At 48.1% G+C, this 15,397-nt stretch overlaps 2 protein-coding genes across 5 annotated transcripts in view; one reads left to right on the top strand and one right to left on the bottom strand.

Annotated features, from left to right (window-relative positions):
* ENOSF1 (enolase superfamily member 1) overlaps window positions 1-769 on the top strand; it is a 37,009-nt gene extending 36,240 nt beyond the window's left edge. For both annotated transcript variants that reach the window (XM_040974031.1, XM_040974032.1), the window contains one exon: window positions 490-769. In XM_040974031.1, the coding sequence (XP_040829965.1) occupies window positions 490-591 (102 nt within the window). In that variant the 3' untranslated portion in view covers window positions 592-769. The remainder of the gene's footprint in view (window positions 1-489) is intronic.
* A 721-nt stretch (window positions 770-1,490) lies between these two features.
* TYMS (thymidylate synthetase) lies at window positions 1,491-8,451 on the bottom strand. 3 transcript variants are annotated; one of them, XM_040974028.1, is made up of 7 exons: window positions 8,210-8,451; window positions 6,985-7,058; window positions 5,910-6,084; window positions 3,703-3,804; window positions 3,024-3,199; window positions 2,366-2,437; window positions 1,491-1,674 (listed from the first exon to the last, which is right to left on the bottom strand). In XM_040974028.1, the coding sequence occupies exons 1-7, from the start codon at window positions 8,412-8,414 to the stop codon at window positions 1,537-1,539; spliced, it is 942 nt and encodes a 313-aa protein (XP_040829962.1). In that variant the 5' UTR covers window positions 8,415-8,451; the 3' UTR covers window positions 1,491-1,536. The 3 variants fall into 3 exon arrangements, with proteins under 3 accessions (XP_040829962.1, XP_040829963.1, XP_040829964.1); XM_040974029.1 differs by lacking the exon at window positions 3,703-3,804; XM_040974030.1 differs by lacking the exons at window positions 5,910-6,084; window positions 6,985-7,058.
* Between the last annotated feature and the right edge of the window lie 6,946 nt (window positions 8,452-15,397).

Below are 15,397 nucleotides of genomic sequence, written 5' to 3'. Positions count from 1 at the left end.
CTACTGGTTCACTCCCCAAATGCCTGCAACATGTTGCTGGGGAGCATCCAGGTATTTAGGCCCTCCGGCACTCCTGGCAGCTGCATTAACAGGAGGCTGTGCTAGAAGCAGGAGCTGGGACTGCTGGCACGTCTGTGATGTTGACAGCTTGGCTCACGGGGCCCCCATCCCTGCTCCTGAAACAGAATCTATTAGGAGTACGTGGGTTTCAGTCCTGACTGAATACCAGGAGGCAGCAAGTCGTGGGGACATGGGTCCCTGTCACCCACGCGGGAGACCCATGTGTTCCTTCTTCCGGCTCCAGCCTCCTGTGTGGTGGGCATTTGGGAGGTAAACCTGCAGATGGTAAATTTTCCTCTGAATCTTTCAAATAAAATTAAAATTTACAAAATAATGACATTCCTCTGACTTAGATTTAAAAGCAGAAACACAGGAAGTGCATGTTTTGGTACCAGATGTTGGTACCACTCTCCCTCTCATCTTTGCTAGGCTCCTGGCTATTCCACGGAAATGAAAGAGGACTCTGTGGAGAAGCACCGCTTTCCGATTGGTGAAGTCTGGCAGAGACTCTTGGCTGCTCATGAGAATTAATACCTTTGTTCAAGTATAAAAGCTCAACATGTCTTGGGTATAGCTGTAAAAATAGGAGGGGTGGGGGGAGGGTTATGGACCTGTATCCTACCAATCACGACAAGCTTAATGAAGGCATTAAACCCATGGAATAAACAGTCGTTGTTACTTGATGGTCTCAGCCAATCAATACATGTTCTTCTCTTTAATTATTCTTCTCCCAAATGTAGTTTTATCAAGTGCAGGGACCTAGACATGAAGCTATATTTAAAAATAAGCAATATGTTGCATAATTTGTTGGGAAAGTATCTCCATTTTTTCCCTCTAACACCTGTCAGAAGTCAGGATAGAAATCATCCAGCACCACAGGGGAGCTGGTGGTACAACAGAGGGGAAGTTTCCACTGAGTAGTCCCCGAGTGCTCCAGCATCCCCTTTCCTTGCTCAGTCTGAGCCTTTAGAGAACAGGGCACAAGACATTTCCGCTGGTGTCTGAGAGGCAGAGAGCGCCTCCTCCAGTACCTGAAACAGGCCAAAGCGTGACCAACCCAGGCCTCCCACCCTAGGGCGGGCACCCACCTCCTGAGCCTCTTCGCTCCCTCCCAGGGTCTGTAGCAGCCATGATTGGCAATGTCATTCCACTCAGATTTGGAGGAATTAATTCCTAGTACTGACCTTTTTTTCATAAAGACATAGGCTTAAAATGTACATATTTTAAGAGTAGATAATTCCCACTCCCCTCTTGATAAACTCAACATTTTCCTTCCCTCTCAGAGTTAACTATACTCAAAGCCCTTCACTATTAAAACACTAAGGGCTGTATTTGCCAATAGCACCATTTTTTAAAGTTAATGAGTAATAACAGAAAGGTCAGACAGATTTCTTACCTAGTTTTTTCCCCTTAGAGCAAGAACTTTGAACTTGAGCGCAGTCCCTAGACTGATAATACAACCACTCCAAAAGCACACTACACAGCCATTTCCATTTTAATGGTGGGATGTGGGTTATACCCTTCAATCTGAAAATCTTCAGCTTTGAAATCGTCAATCGTCTCAACTTTTCGAAGGATTTTGAGCTTTGGGAAAGGTCTTGGCTCTCGTTGAAGCTAAAAACACAATGAAGACTGTGATTTTGTCATACTTGTATAAGTTGCTTTATTCAATTCTGCTCCCCGTGTCTCTTTAAGTACAAAGTGCCTGGTCAGCAAGGATCGACTTCCCCGGGGGTGTGAAAGCACAGCTGGCTCATCCCTGGCTCTTGCTCTTGGCTTTTGTGATGTTGACGTGTCAGGAGCCTGTGTGGCTCAACAGGTATGAGTTCTTACAGTCACACTTGAACATCTGAGCTGGGGACAGTCTTACTTTTCTGCACCTGTGGCTCACTGTAGCACTCTGCATGGTTACCCGACTTCTACAATCCATATCCCGGGTGTCCCTGGCTGAATGTGGAAGGGAAGACACTTGCTGATAACCAACACTGAAAGGGATGCAAGGCGGAGCTAGGGCCTGGAGGGTTTGGGGTTCTAAATGTAAGCCATTTCAAATGATCATTTATTGATTTAACCTAGGGATTTAAGTCCCCTGGCTCTTTCCCACTGGTATTAATTCAGTTCCTGCATATAAAGTGTCAGTGTCTGCCTCATCCCCGCCCACTGTCCTCTACCGTTCCCTAGAAAGGAGCCTCTGTGACCTGAGCAGTCACCTTTATCTGGGACGCAGCATCCACAAAGGGCTGCCCATCCAACAGCCTTTCTCCAAGAGAGGGCACCAGGACCAAAAGGGTAACATAATGCTCACCTGCACTTTGAGTGGCTCGATGTGATTCAGGTAAATATGTGCATCTCCCAGAGTATGTACAAAGTCACCTGGCTAAAGAAGCCCATGGAAGAAAGCAAAACAGTGTCTTAGTTCTCATTTTTAAAAACACATCTTTTAAAAACACGTTCTAGAATATACTTACATGAGGCTTTAAGAAAAATAACAAGTGCTGGCTCGTGGTAGCTCTCCATGAGGCTTTTTGCCTGTGGTCCACAGGATGAAATACAGGCTGTTTCTAATACCATTTTTATGAACCAACAAGCCAAAGTAGAAACCGAGAATTGCTCTTGCACTGAACACATTCAGACTTTTTCATGCCTTTGTCATTGTTTCCGAAACACATACTAGCTGCACAAGATGGACAATTTTCTCAGGTCTATCTTCTGGAGGTGATGCAAAGGTTACAGGAGGGTGTGCACGATTTACATGTGTATACATGTTGGCCACTTATAGAATGGACTTGAGCATCCTTGGGTTTTGGTATCTAACCCATCCCGGACACATGCGGGAGTGGGGAACGATTAGGAATTTTACAGCTGAGCAGACACTGAATTGCCCTTGGTTCGCTCCTCGTGTGGAGGCATCAGAGCTCAATGTGCTAAGCTGGCAGGCGTCCTGGATCCCAAGGGCAGCCCACCTTCAGGCCGGTGACATGCGCAATCATGTAGGTGAGCAGGGCATAGCTGGCAATGTTGAAGGGCACACCCAGGCCCATGTCTCCCGACCTCTGGTACAACTGGCAGGACAGCTCGCCGTTCACTACGTAGAACTGGCAGAGGGCATGGCATGGGGGCAGGGCCATCTGAGGAAGGTCTGTGGAAGCAGCACAAAGAGGAGATGTGACAGTTTTAGAGAGCAGTTTCAGGTAAACAACAGGAAGGGCCAACTTGGGGACTGAAAGAGCCCCTGGCTGAAGCCAGCACACCCAGGACCCTCACCTGCTGGTCACTTCAGAAATCAGACCATTCCCTCCCCAACTGCAGCTCTGGCACAGAGCAGCGGGAGGCCTATCTGTCAACATGAGATTACTATGAATTTACATTTAGCTGCAGTGCGCATCCACCCTAGTGTTAACAACCCATGCCATTTTTGGGAGCACCAGAATACAAATGCAGATGGAATAATTTCATTTGCAGAACTTCCACTCTGGATACTTATCACACCCTGTTAAGAAGTTTAACTAGCCCTACAGCCAACAGTGTGCCTGGGGGCAGTTCCCGGGGCCTGCCTTCCTGGAGCAGTGGCCCCAGTGCCTCTGGGCTTCCCTCTGGGCTCACTGCAGGGTCATGCAGAGGGCGACTCGGGATGCTTTCTACCTTTAGGATTCCAGGCACACATGATGATTCTGCGGTCATCAGGGTTGGTTTTGATGGTATCGATCACTTTTTGCAGCTGGTCTACTCCTTGGCCCGAGTAATCTGTAGGATTGTCCAGAAGGAGAGGACACATACACACATTAATCTAAGATGGCCTCTGAGATCATGTATTATACAGTCTTACCCAACATCGCCCCCATGAGGCAAGTCTGCAGGACACCCAGTGGTTTCTACTCTGATCTTGCAGGGATATGTGGAGGGTCTCATCTGAGCTCCTCAGTATGAAGAAAGTCTATTTCTGTTGTACTCACCACCACTCCTTTACTAGTTGGTCTACTGTGTTGTTACCCCTGCCCTGACCTGACTGTTTTGTAGTTTCAACCATCCTGGTTTCTTCCAGTGGTCTCCATGGAAGCTAGTCTGTCCCCATCAGCCATTCTTGTCACTTCACTGACAGTTTATCTTTGTCCCACACCTAGAACGCAGCATTCCAGAGACACTCCAACTAACCGTGGGTGCCTTTCTGTGACTGAGTCGGCATCCTGTCCCCATGATACAATCTGTAGTTTAGCAGCTAAATACTCCATTGATATACAGAGATCTGCATAACCACTTGGTCCCTCTCTCCTAAATGTGGTCTGGACTTTAATTCCTTTCTAGCCACTTGAAATGTGTTAAAGTACTTTCCTTTAAAGTACTTTATTTAACTGGGTTACAGACTCTCACTGCTTGGGCTCCTGCATCCTACGTGGGAAACTGGGATGGGAGCTCTTGGATCCTCGCTTTGGATTGCGCCCCCCCCCCCACTATCACGTCCATTGAACAATGAGCTTTCAGTCTCTCCCTCTCTAATTCTGCTTTTCAGATTAAAAAAAAAGCAAGTCTTTTAAAAATATAAACAAAACAAAAGACCCAAAAGTTAAATATTCATTCAACTCTAAACAGAAGCCATAATTTTATCAAGAAACCAAAGACACACTGAGCAGAAGGTAACAAGGCAGCATTAGCCAAGGGAGTGGCCCCACACCACAGAGGCCCTGGATGGTGAGCCCAGGCCAGCCTTTGGACCATCTACCTGCACATCATCTGGTTCACACGGCAATGTTGTTGTTATGGTAAAGTGTACGTGGCATTAAGTTTACCATTTTAACCATTCCTAAGTAACTTTTTTATAGTTCCTTAAGTTTTACTTATTTGAGAGACAGAAAAAGAGCAAGCTCACTTCCCAGATAGCAGAATGGCCTGGTGGCTGAAGCTGGGAACTGGAAAGTCAGTTCCATCTCCCCAGGAGCAAGAACTACTGCTTCCTCAGAGTCCACATTAGCAGGAAGCTGGACTCGTCAGCAAGAGCTGGGGGTCAAACCCACCTGCTCTGGTCTGTGTCCCCTTCGTCCTGACACCCACTGCTACTGCTAGGCCAAACGCCCACCCCGCCATCTAACATGCCACATTCACATTACACAACCATCACCACACTTCAAAGTCTATACTCATTAAATTCTCACTCTCCACTCTCTCTTTCCCCAACCCCTGGGGAACCACACTGTACTTTGTGTCTTTATAAACTTGTCCATTCCAGGTCGACACAATATTTTAAAACTTCTTAAAGTTGTACATAGGTGTGGATTTTAGACGTTTCTTGAAGAATTCTAACACCGGGCCCAAATCCTTCCAGCTGGGAGTGAGATGGGGTGTTTTCTTAGATGACACACCCCTTCCAGATGGCTGTGCACTACCCAACCAGTGTGTTGTACTTACCAAATATGCAAGTGCGCACACGTGTGTGAACATCCCCCCCCAAAGAGTGACAAAGGAGTAAGTCCAGGTGTTGAGTTATACTCCCCTACCCCAAAAGTCTGAGAGGATGAGGATGAGCACGGGGTTCACACTGTCACATGAGTACCACCTATAGTGTAGTACAGAGGGAGAAGCCAGCCAGGCAATCCCAGGCATTGTGTCACACTTGAGATTCCTGCCTACTCCTGCCCTGCAGCCATCTGCTACTGACTGTGGTATGGGAAGGACCAAGCAGAGACAGACACTGTGTGTGAGACAGACAGGGTATGACATTGAGGTTCCTCCACCCTAACCTGGTTAATATGGATCACAAGACACCATCCACCCACAGACATTATCTACAAAGTGGAACAAAACCGCACACCAAGAAGGGCATGTGGGGGACTCAAGGCATTGTTCTTTCCCCTCACCTGAATCTTTATCTTTGTATTCTGCCCCAAAATGCCTCCACTGGAAACCATAAACTGGACCCAGGTCCCCCTCCTCTCTGGTGGAGAATCCAAGGCTGTCCAGAAAGTCTCGGGAAGCGTTCGCATCCCAGATTTTCACTCCTTTGGCAGACAGTTCTTTAGCATTTGTGGATCCCTGGAAAAGATGGGGAGAGAACATGCATTCAAATAAACTAAGTCCTCTGGCTGGAGCCCCATGGTGCCTCTTCCACCCAGGCAGGCTGGGGGCAGGCCCTCAGCCCATCCATGTGGAGCCCATCCTGGCTGCATAGCCTGTTCCCAGGCTAAGCTTTTGAGAGCTTGCCTTGTTTGGGACTGCCTTGTCAAATGTTTTCTTTCATCCCCTTTAACTAAATTTTCTAAATTCCCCCATGTGCCGTAAGTATGCCCAACTCACTTGACGATTCTATTTATTCATCAAATATGTTCTGTGTCTAAATGATACCTCCAGATTAAAGCCCCATCAGTAGTCTGTTCAGTGTATTGGCTGTCGAGGACACAGGACCTTTGTGATATGCAGGCTAATTTGTGTTAGCTGTCTTGGCAAATGTATCAGTCAAACTAGACTGAATATGGATCCAAATTCATTCACATTTAAATATGCATAAAGTTATGCTCACCCTCAACCTACACTTGCATATCAATGAGGTTGTGATATGGACTTGGGTCCTCTTGGCATGAAAAGGGAGCTGCTAGGGGCTGTAGGCTGAGGCAGACATGTCGAGAACAGACTGTAGACTACCAATAGCTCCCATTTCTTTCATTGATCTGAAAGGCAAAGTTATACAGAGAGGAGGACAGACTTCCATCCGCTGCTTCACTGTCCAAAGCACCACGACAGCCTGGCCAGGAGCCCAGAGCTTCATCTAGGTGGGCCATCTTCCTTCCACTGCTCTCCCAGGTACATTAGCAGGAAGCTGAATTGGAAGTGAAGCAGCTGGTACACAAACCAGTATCCACAAGGGATGCTGGCATGGCAAGCGGAGGCGTAAACTGCTATGCCATAACGCTAGCCCCCAAACAGCCACTGCTTTACCTTGATAAACCACAGCAGCTCCTCCAAGACACCCTTCCAGAATACACGTTTGGTTGTCAGCAGAGGAAATTCATCTGAAAAACAGTTTGCCACACACTTTAAAGATGCAAACACACATTTCTGAGGAAGAAAACGGTCCTGGGACAAAGGGGGCCTGGAATGACCACAGAAGCATCTGGAAAACTGCAACTGTGAATGGACACACAGGGGACCTGAGACTTCAGATGGACATAGGAAATCCGCATGAGAAAGAGGGCAGTGCCTGTGCGCAACAGGTGAGGAGGAGCCATTTGCCCTTCCAGCTGAGCCCCGTCAGGCATGAAAACATGCCAAGCACGTGCAGACTAAACTGAAAGGCTCCCACCACGAGAAAACTCACTCGGGACCAGGGCAGAATCAACAGCACACTGGCCCACATGACAGAATAGATTTTGTATCTGTCAAGCAGAAGGGCCTTTGGTATCCCCAGTGTACCTAAAACAGCAGCAGGTCAAAAACTATATACGTGAGCCAGTTACTCGCATCAACTCTACTCGAGGAACGAGGATCCCACAGTGCAGGTGCTGGGGAGTAACGGAAGTTTGCACAAAGGTGGGCGAGCGTTGAGCAAGAGGGGAACCAAAGGGCAAACCCCGACCTTGCAATGCAGTTCATGTCCCTGGTTCTACTGCTGATATTTGGGTAACGTGCCGTCAGCATTACCTACGGAGCATAATTTCTGACAAGTGTGGGGAAGCCCAAGGCAGGAAAGGTAAACTAGCCGCAGGTCTATCCGGATGGGGTGAATTAAAAACCGGCTGTGCGGATCCTCGGACGAGGCTGCCTGGTTAGCAGGAAGCTTGCAAGCCCGCAGGGCTCGGGTTCCCGCCCCGTCCTCTGCTCCTCCCACCATCCCGCCCAGACTATTTTGGCTCCCATTTTTAAATTCTGCACAGCCGGACTCAGCCAGCACGCGGGGCGGCGGGGAAAGGGCAGAGGCCGGGGGCCCCTGGCAAAAGCAAGCCTGGGCAATGTTCGTCCAGGTTCCGGGACTGGGGGAGCCCTGCCGGGTCCTACGCGTGTCCTGGGAGACTCTGCATAAGTGGGGTGGCTCCTATCTGGGGGGATCCTGTGCAAACCATATCTTCACCCGCGCCCACTGAGGTCAGGGCCAGCCGCGCCCCTCACCCATCCCCGACCTCACCTCAGCGCTCTCCCATCGCCCGCCCGGCCCTGGCGCGGTCACCTCTCAGGTTGTAGCGCGCTTGCATGCCGAACACCGACAGGGTGCCGGTGCCCGTGCGGTCCTCTTTCCGAAAGCCCCAGCGCAGGATCTGCTCGATCTGCCCCAGGTACTGCAGCTCCCCGTGGGCCGGCCGTGCCTCTGCGCCCTGCTCCCGTGCCGTGGGGGGCGAAGGCGGGAGCGGCAGCTCGGAGCCGGCAGTCAGCATGGTGCGAAGGTCCAGGAGGCGCTGCTGGTCGGCGGGGGCGGGACACGGCGGCCTGACCCCTTCCTGGCGCTCTTTTCCCGCCGCTCCTTTCCCGCCGCTCCTTTCCCGCCGCCGCCAGAGCTCTGCCTCTTCCGGCTCGGCAGCGTCTGCTCCTACCTTGGCTTCTCCAGAGCGCGTGGACCGGGGGCGTGGCCTGTTGGGAGCGTGACCTGGGGGCGGGGCCGGGAGGAAGCGGGACCTGACTGAGGTGGAGGCGGGGCCTGATTAAGGGCGGAAGCGGGAGGGGCGGGGCCTGACCGGGGGCGGAGCCGCACAAACTCCCGGATCCACAGTTAGAAGGTTCTGGATCCCACTCAACCCAGGATAAATTCCTGAAAATTGCATCCGAGTGCTTTGGCCGGGGAACGTCAATTGAGTCGGAAAGTTTTAGAGGGTAAGCCACAGGAACCTGGAGCAATCGTCACAATGCTAGTGCAACACGAAATAATTTTGAAAAACTTGTTATTTCGAGATGCTAGGCTAACAAGTGATTTACATTTTCGTCTCGCCCAAACCCTCCCCGAAGGCAGGCAGCTGGAGCCGGTTTAAAGTGACAGCTTCAGATTTTTACCAATTTGCGCCAGCCACCTTAATTTTAACTCCAGGATCTTGTTCCCCCGTCACCTCAGAGATAAGAATTCCAATCCGCGGCACACACGTGAAGTGCACAAAGGGGAAACAAGATTTATTTAAAAGATGTGAGCGTATACATGTGAATGTGGGAGAAACATTCTCACGAGTGGGCCAGAGGGGGCTGAGAGGACCTGAATAGTTCCCCAGCCCCCCACAAGGGGCAGAAAGAAGGCGCTCCCCTGTTCTCAACCTCTTATGAGGTAGGGGTCGGTGCCTTAATTGAGCAGGAGAACGTGGCTCTTGGCATGGGTGAAGTCAATCTGGGACTTTTGTGGCACCCCCATGTGAAGTTTAATATCCTTGTGGTCATCTGTCATGACCCTCTCCTGCTTGCCCGGAATGAGACACAGGGGTGTGCTGGGGAAATGGGTGTTTAGAATGCCAGGGAAAGATGTTTCATGGTGGGACAGGCCAGAAGCCCAGCTCCCCTAGACCTAGCTGCTCACTGTATCAATACCAATTTTCCATTTTTGTGTTTATAATCTAGACACTAGTGAATAGAAGCTACCTGACATTAAGGTTAGGCTGTACCAACCCATGTGTTGTAAATACAGCCTAGTGCATCAGCAGCTGTTTATGGAGGGCATACTAAGTGCCCAACTTTATTTTCCATTTTCTTTTGTCTGGGAATATGAGAATAAAAGATTAAAGAAAAGAATGTGGGCTCTGCTGAAACTCAGTAACCACTGCTTGTTACCACTTGAGTGCAGGTGGAACCGGACTGAATACGTCTTTCTTTTCCTTTTCATATTCGATTGAACCTTTGCTCATCAGAACAGGCAAACCATTGAGGCTGTAACTAAATTGTTCAAATTTAGTTTACAAAATTAGTTTAGAAAATTCCATAAGCTGGTCCTGGGAAGGCCGGCTGCAGTGACAAAGTAATCTGGTCCTCCCAGGTCAGCTTGACTGGGAGTTTATAGTAACAGAATGTAAAAGGTAACAAATAAGTAAGGGCCAGGCTTGGGCCCTAGACCTGGTGGGCTTCATGCTGATAAACACTGAAAACCCTTCACACAGGATGGTGCCTCTTTCAGGTCTCAGCCAGAATGAAGCTTTGTAGCTGCTTGGTTGTATGGAATAGGAATATTCTCCCCTATGAAAGGAAATATTGTCCTCATGATAAAGTCAACTGGCCTCAGTACCAACTGTCAGCCCTGCAACCAGGCTGTGGCAGCATTGTGGTGAGGCACTGTAAGCCGGCCGCTTGCTCTGCCGGCATCTGCTATCTGAATTCCAGCTGCTAATTCCAATCCAGCTACTGTGCTTAGGAAAGCAGTAGCCGTGGGCCTCTGGCTTCTACATGGGAGAGCAGGATGAAATACCTGGCTTCAAGGGTCAAGTTGTTGGTTACTGATGCTTTTTATTATCTTTGCAAGATTCTGGAATCTTTCTGCTAAAGTGCACCCCTGACATTCAAGTCTTAAAACTTTTGTGACAGGAAAACAGGATGCCAGAGGGAGCCAATAAGCGCCTTCTATCTGGAGCCTTCTCTCCTTAGGTCAGCCAAAACAATATTATTTGCTTTTTTATGGCACAAAACCTTTACAAAATAAATCTCAAAGACAATTTGCAAAACTATTGTCCGCTGGACCACTTGCAGGGGAACCTAAATGCTTAGAACAGAATAAGGAAGTGTCCCAGGAAAGATTTTGTCAGCCTGGTGAGCATCTTGCTGATGTCCCTACAACAAAGACAGCATACCAAGAGAAAAGCATATTTAATAGACGTTTATTTAATATACATTTATGTGACACAGGAGCTCTCAGAAGTGAAAACCTACAACTGAGGGAAAACTGTATTTTACGGACAGTTGTATAGATGTGTGATGGGAGGGCAAAACCATGATCCAATGATAACAAACAGCCTTTGGGTATAAGGTCTGCTGATTTATTTTCAGGGGAGGTGATTGTTGCAAATACTTGGTAGTTAGCCATCTTGGCCAGGTTCAGGCCTAGGAATGAAGTAGGCCGCAGCAGACAGGGAGCAGATAAGAGGCTTCTTGGTGTCTTTTCAAAGTTAGGCGTTCTTGTTTCACAGTGGTCACTCTTCCCAACCTTATTGGCTGCCTGGCAGAGGTGCTGATAAACCTGTGCTTGGGCTGAAGGCCAAGAGAACCTTTGTAGTTCAGTGCTAATCTGAGGGGAAGGGGAAGGTCGACCGCCTGCAAACCAACAGCCTGAACAGTTAGGTTCAACAACAGGACTGTTAATTATGTTACTATGTCTCTGTAATCTTGCTTGCTTGCTTGCTTTCTCTCTTTCTTTCTCTCTTTTTTCACAAGACCCTCAGATCTTTGTCATCACATATTTTGAGAAACCTAATTAAGCCAGTGTTTGGGAGTGGCTCACTTGCTTTCTCGCTTGAGAGGATGTTGAGTACATTGGTCTACGCTCATTTTTTTTTTAAAGATTTTGTTTATTTACTTTTTATTGGAAAGGCAGATATACAGAGAGGAGAGACAGAAACATCTGCCATCCGCTGATTCACTCCCCAAGCAGCTGCAACGGGTGGAGCTGAGCTGATCCGAAGCTAGGAGCCTGGAGCTTCTTGCTGATTTCCCATGCAGGTGCAGGGTCCTAAGGCTTTGGGCCATCCTCAACTGCTTTCCCAGGCTACAAGCAGGAAGCTGGATGGGAAGTGGCGCTGGGGTTAGAACTGGCAGTGTCCATGTGGGACCCTGGCACATGCAAGGTGACGACTTCAGCCGTTTGCTATCATGAGGGGCCTGGTCCATGCTCTTTTTTTAAATTTTGTGTGGTCTCTGATTCTCTCCATTGCTATCTTTTTATTTATTTATTTTGATTCTCTCCATTGCTATCTTTTTTTTTTTTTTTTTTTTTAAAGATTTATTTTTATTATTTTTCATTGGAAAGGCGGATATACAGAGAGGAGAGACAGAGAGGAAGATCTTCCATCCGATGATTCACTCCCCAAGTGAGCGCAACGGGCCGATACTATGCCGATCCGAAGCCAGGAGCCTCTTCCGGGTCTCCCACGCGGGTGCAGGGTCCCAAAGCCTTGGGCCGTCCTCGACTGCCTTCCCGGGCCACAGGCAGGGAGCTGGAAGGGAAGCAGGGCTGCCGGGATTAGAACCGGCGCCCATATGGGATCCCGGGCGTGCAAGGCGAGGACTTAACCACTTGCGCCACCGCGCCGGGCCCCATTGCTATCTTAAATCTTGCATTTCTAAGTCTTTCAGGCTGTTTCTTTTACAGGGTTGTTGCGTCCTAGTATGTGGCAGGTAGCAAATTCTACGGCCTGTTTCAGGGGAGAAAATTGGGTGAGGTTCTGAAAGACACCTGCCTGCTCCTTCAGTTTTCTTAATTTCCTTGAGTTTTAGATACTCAGGTGTTTGGTTTTTAGGTTGCGCATGATAGGGCTCTGAAACTTGTGCGTAGGTTAGAACCTCAAAGTCGTAAATTACTGGTGCTTCAATTAGTGGCAGCTTAATCTAATTACTGTGTCTGGGAGATGGATCTAGTGGGCGGTGCTAAAGTTGCTGCGTGTGCCCTGGGAAGGAAGGTCTTGCCAAAGTTGATACTAAAAGCGCAGTTGCACTTTGCTGTGCTCCCTGCTTCCACTCTAGCTTTGTCCGGTCGCTGCCCCATCTTGGACTGTGGACCTTGGAAACTGGTAAGCCGGAATAAACCTGCTTCCTTCCAAGGGAACGTATCACGGGCATTTTGTTGTGTTCGTGAAAAGCTGACGACTACAGGCACGGTGTTGTGTTTTGGAGCTGTCACATTCTGAGCTCAAGGTGTGTTGAGTTGCCTTGTTTGGATAGCATGGTGAGGGTGGCTGTGTTTTCTGCTCAAAGAGTTAGGTGCCTGGTCAGAAGACCTGAAGTCAGAAAATAGGATTTGGCTGGGTGTGGTGGTGACTTGAGTGGTCTGGATTAGCTCCTGGGTCTGAGGAACTGAGATGCCAGGTGGCTGCGCCCTCAGGTCCCTCAAAGGCACTGAATGTTGTGAGTGGGACTGTTGTCCGTTGAATGGCATGGTCCTGCACATTGCAGGGTGCTGGCATGCCTGCGGAAAGCCAGCCATTAATGATTACGACCCCCCCAACCACCACCAGTGCCACCCTACCCACTGCTTTTACCAGCACGGGTCCAGCAGGCTCCAGGGCTAAAAAGATCCTGGATTATCCAGTCGCACAAAACGTTTGTGTTTATTTTCCTTGTGTTTTTCTGAGCCTGGTTTAATTGTTCTAGCCAAACATTAATTGGTGTGTAGGCGAGTCTCCAGAGTGGGCTCCCCTGCTCGCAGGGACATGCCTCTGTTGTCACCTTCCTTGCACGGTCTTCTTTTGAGGAATGGCTTCTCTTAAAGGGCTGCCTCATAGTTGATTAGAATGATTGATTCTCTAAGGCAAACATCATTCATTCATTATTCATTATATAAACATTTCTATCACAGTGCCTTTCATATGTCAGCAAGAAGCAGTTCAAAGTCCCTGTCTTCATAGAACTGATGTTACATGAATATCAGAAGTACCTGAACAAGATGATCCACAGATATTGACAAGTGCTCCAATGGCTGATGTCATATGACCTGGTAGAGCGCCAGTAGGGGGTTCTGAGCACCAGGAAAGACCTCATTGAGGAGATCAGGTTTGAGCTGAGACCTCTTCCTGAGAAACCAACAGGGGAAGAGCTGGGGAAGAAGACTCCAATCAGCGAGTGCCTTTGTGCCTCGTGTCACAGTCAGAAATTAGGGCTGGTGTGTCAGATCCTGGGAAGACGTAAGAGTCAATAATAGACACGTGAAACTATTCGGGGATAAAAAAGCTATTCCTTCTCATTACGATATATTTCTGTATCTGTGTTATTTGTCACAGAAACTTGTTATTGTAATCAGTTTTTTACAGGTAATAATTATAATTCAGAATGAATATTTTCCCCTAGAATTTGGTGTTGCAAGAAAGCATAAAAAGAGCATAACAGGAGGAAAATTCCTGAAAAACAGAGTGAAACAGAGCTGAAGAAGAAAATGGCATGAGAAAATTTCTCACTGCTAAATGATTGTGCACTTGTATAAATGGCTGAGACTGGGTATCACATTGCTATACTACGTAGATGCAGGGGGGCTTACATTTGAAAGATGAAGTTTGTAAATGCTAATATTAGTAATGCCTGGTTAAATCAATTCTCTGCTTTTTTAAACTTCTGCTGAAACAGCATGAACCAGGGCATATCTGGCTTTTTTCACTGCCTTAGAGCGGAAACATTTGAAGATTAATTTCTGTTATAGAAAAACCTCCCCTTTATACAAAAATCTCAGACTTTGGTAAAATTAGACAAAGGCAAGCAGCAGACTGGAGTATTTATGCATATCAATAGTGGGCTTTTTAAATGTAGTGCTCACAACTATTTTATACTGTAAAAGCTTTTCCTGTCATACTCTCTGGAGGAAGGCACTGAGGCTTGGTGCGCGGAGGGGCCTGAGGGGCTGTGTAGAACCTGCGGCGTTGAGGACGAAATCCAGGCCAGCGCCGGATGCTGACTCTGACTCACTGCTTGGAAGCTGAGCTTGCCCTCGGCGCTTCCACCCTACGAGCTTTCAGGACTCCTCGCTGTCACGTGCCCTTAATTACACTAGCAAAGCTGTGAAATGTGTGATTGAGTAGGTGGTATTTATTTGAGATTTGTTATGCACAAGGAATCCAGGATTCTACCAATAATTCGTTTTTTTGGGGGTGTGGGGTAGCCCTCAGTAATGGTTTAGGAAAAGCTTTGGAGTTGATGAGAGTCAGTTGGCTGTTTCATCTGGAGTTGAAGATGTTTAATTGGCCGTTCCTGACCTTATTTTCTCTGACAGCCTATTAACTAGATCCAGACCAGCTGATAGGCTCTGAAAGGTTTAGCATCCTGTCTTTGCTCACATTTTTTTCTATAATTTGGAAGGTTGTGTGTATCTTCTCAATGTGATCCTTAGTCAAATGAACTGGCAAATGGTGTTCCTGTTGTTGTGTTGCACCACTGTCTAAATTATGGGGTTAAGAGAGTGTCTGCCTACAACGGGTTGAGTTTTCCATACAGTATATGCAGCCTCTTTCAAAGAAGAAACTGTTATATTAATTTAAAAAAGAAGGGTGGCCTTCCGGCCCACATTGCTTATTGCACTGCCTGAGTTTGATACATGGCTGATTCCAGCTCTCTGCTAGTACTGGTCAGAGGCTGCGGTGATGGCATAGGGGGATGGTTCCTGCAACCCACGGGGAGGTCTGGGTGAGTTCTTCGTTCCCAGCTGTGGTGGGAGGCGAGCTCTATCTGCTCTCTCTCAAATAAGTAAATAAAAACTTATCAA

The sequence above is a fragment of the Ochotona curzoniae genome, unplaced genomic scaffold (genome assembly GCF_017591425.1).
Source record: "Ochotona curzoniae isolate NIBS_2020 unplaced genomic scaffold, NIBS_Ocur_1.0 contig_2364, whole genome shotgun sequence".
Classification (NCBI taxonomy): domain Eukaryota; kingdom Metazoa; phylum Chordata; class Mammalia; order Lagomorpha; family Ochotonidae; genus Ochotona; species Ochotona curzoniae.
This window is presented reverse-complemented; position numbering and strand designations above follow the sequence as displayed.

Excerpts from the sequence above, each read along its gene's own strand:
- TYMS (XM_040974028.1), bottom strand. The coding sequence starts at position 8,414 with ATGCTGACTGCCGGCTCCGAGCTGCCGCTCCCGCCTTCGCCCCCCACG. Across the intron at positions 7,059-8,209 it reads AGCGCGCTACAACCTGAGAG|ATGAATTTCCTCTGCTGACA; the intron begins GTGACCGCGCCA and ends ACTGTTTTTCAG. Across the intron at positions 2,438-3,023 it reads CGCATGTCACCGGCCTGAAG|CCAGGTGACTTTGTACATAC; the intron begins GTGGGCTGCCCT and ends GGGCTTCTTTAG.